General features: G+C 41.8%; 1 protein-coding gene across 1 annotated transcript in view; it reads right to left on the reverse strand.

Annotated features, from left to right (window-relative positions):
- Positions 1-295: 295 nt before the first annotated feature.
- LOC104532828 (hippocampus abundant transcript 1 protein) overlaps positions 296-2,847 on the reverse strand; it is a gene marked incomplete at both ends in the record, with an annotated part of 6,371 nt that continues 3,819 nt past the window's right edge. The window contains 5 exon segments of the mRNA XM_010178130.2: positions 296-434; positions 591-703; positions 1,123-1,194; positions 1,664-1,777; positions 2,068-2,286. Of these exon segments, the coding sequence (XP_010176432.2) occupies positions 296-434; positions 591-703; positions 1,123-1,194; positions 1,664-1,777; positions 2,068-2,286 (657 nt within the window).

The raw sequence follows: 2,847 nt of genomic DNA on the forward strand, positions 1-2,847 counted from the left end.
CCCCATGTCCCTTCTAGCACTGTCTCACCCAGGAGACAGCACCATGTGCAACCTGGACAACTCAACCCACGTTTGCCAAAGTGAGGACAATAAACAGCACTTCACGTTTGCTACCTATTTTGGTACAGCTGGGACCTGCTGCCTGCTCTGCCTCTGCCACAAGGGTGTGTGTGACACACCTGTACTGCAACGTCCAAGGCACCTGGAGTTTAGCATTTTGCAACCTGTGCTCAGGTGTGGGCTGCTCTGTGCCCAGATGTAGCTGGCTGACACCCTGAGCCCTCTACCCTCAAACTGTCCTTAGACGAGAATTCCATGTATTAGGACAAAACCCACCCTGTTGGTCAGCGTCAGCAGTTCGTGAGACCAGCGCGCTGACAGCTGGGAAGGTGATACTGGACATGGCTGCAACAGCACCAGCTGCCCACATCATCCTGCAAAAAACAGACTCCAGTCACTGCTCTGCAGACAGCGTTCTGCATTTGGAAAGTACATATCCGTGTGCACACTCTCCAGTGTCTCCCTTGAATAAAGGGTAAAAATGCAGAAAAATACTGTATCATTCAGGTATTAAAATGAAATTCACATACCATGGTTCGGATCCAAAGCCATACCACGCAAGCTGGAGTATTTGAAATCCCAGGCCCAGAAGGATGGTGTTTTTATTTCCAATGGATCGCATAAGTAAACTCAAAACTATTGTCTAGCAGAGAGAGGTGGGGGGGGAAGAAAAATAACATTTTATTCTAAATGTTAAGTAAGTGCAAATAACTAAATTAATTTTTAAAAGCCCAGTAAAACTCTCCAAAAGCAGCGTCTGCCAAGCATTCAGGAGCCTCTACCAAAAACTACCCATCATTTAACAAGTAATATGAACAAACTGTCACCCCTTCTTTGATGCACAAAGGATTTAGTTTTCCCAGCACAATACACTTTGGATATTAATGACCCAAAGCCTGGTTGGCAAGCTGTGTTTTCATCTGAGTTAAAGTCAGAGTGTTAATCACTTGTTAGAGACTTAGAAAAACAGCGACAGGAAAGGTGAGTCACATTTCTGGAGCCGCAGCATTACCGAAGTTCTCCCCAGTTACCAAATCAACGACAGACACGGCAGTAACTCACCTGGGCAATAATGGAGAGAATCCCCAGGACTGCTATAAACGCTGCAACGCTTTCAGAGGAAAATCCCATTATCTATATGAAAAAAGGCACTTTGATTATCAACCGTAACCGTGTATCCTGATGTTACAAACACCAGTGGGGGAACACACAATGCAGAAGACAGCTATTATTCAACTCCACCCTAACTCAGGAAAAAAAAGTGTTTTGTTTTGTTTTCATTAAATCGAGCAGGAATACAAAAATAAAGGGTCATAAATAGAAAACAAGTAAATGGTTCCCTCAAAAAACCAAAGTTTTAACCTTGTAGTCCAACAAGAATGCAAATAATGACAAAACACAAGAAAACGTTTTATAGTCCATTCATATCTATCTACCTCTTTGTCTCATTAAAAAAAGAAAAACAGAACAGCATGAGGACTTAAATGAGCTGCTGGAAGCTTTAAATTATACTAGTTGTCTATACTTTCTGTATTAATTCAGCAATACTGAATACATTCCTCTAAATTTACTTTTGTTCACATTTGTATCAAAACAAAGTTACCTGTCTGAGGTATAGGAAGAAGCTGGAATATTGACCTGCCTCTGGGAGGTAGGAAAGAAAGACTGTTATGCAGATGAGCAGCACAACTGAGTCCTGGCCGACTTTCTTCAGTGACTATGGCAAGAAAAAAGTCTTATGAAACATTTAATCTTCACCTTCAGAAAAGCACACCTAGCCAGAATCTGCAAAGCATGTAAATTAATGAAGCTATTATGTGGTACCACCAAAACATTCCCTGCATGTTTAGCAAGACAGCTGGCAAAAGTATTGGCAACGCAAGGTTAAACTTGAAAAAAATATGGGCTTTGTTTTTCAAGCTTGAAATGTAGTAAATTCAGTCTCTTCCCTGTCTCAAAAGCTCCACACTGACGAGTAACAAAATATTCCATATTTAAATAGCTTACTGCAAAAGGGTCAGCCTGTTCCCAGGAAATGGGCGCTCCCCAGGATGCCGGCCTCATCTTCTCTGGCAGCGATTCCGGTACAGCAACAAGAATAAAGCAAATGTCCAACAAGGCTATTGCTGTAGCCAGGACCACAACCAAGCTGTCCCCGTAGACTCGACCAAGGTAGGCACCAATAGCAGGGCTGGTGACTAAACTTGCTGCAAACGTTGCTGAAACCTAGAACAGATAACAGCTGGTAAGATTTTCAATGAGACAAGTCAACAGTATTGTTACCCACTTTCCCTCGTTTGCAGAAGCCTAACCATTTTAATCAGGTAGTGGTTAACAGTAACGTTTTTCCTGTGACTATGTGGTAACAGCTGTGTATTTCAGACAGACAAATTTTTTCAAGAAAAACTGTATTTTTTTAAATAACTGGACAGCAGTGCGAGGCTCACAGCAGTCCTGCCTGTACTGACATAATTAGGTTTCATTAACTATCCAGTCTCCTGATATCTCTCAGAAGGGATGAGCTGTATTTAATCTTCCTACTAGTGAAATATGCAATGCCTGTTAAAAAAAAAAATCGCATGTATCGAGGGCATATTAAATTTAATATGCTGGTGAATCCAGCTCAGTACAGTGGATCTTCAGAAAGGAGTTTTCAGTGAACCAGCTGGCCCTGTAATGAGAGATGTTAACTTCAAAACTGAAGGAACTTTCTCAACATATCTCGATCCCTGGTGTGTACAGGCAGAAAGAAACTATTTAGTTCTGTATCCTTTGCGTTTGGCTCTT

Source organism: Antrostomus carolinensis, unplaced genomic scaffold (assembly GCF_000700745.2).
Source record: "Antrostomus carolinensis isolate BGI_N321 unplaced genomic scaffold, ASM70074v2 scaffold55831, whole genome shotgun sequence".
NCBI lineage: Eukaryota > Metazoa > Chordata > Aves > Caprimulgiformes > Caprimulgidae > Antrostomus > Antrostomus carolinensis.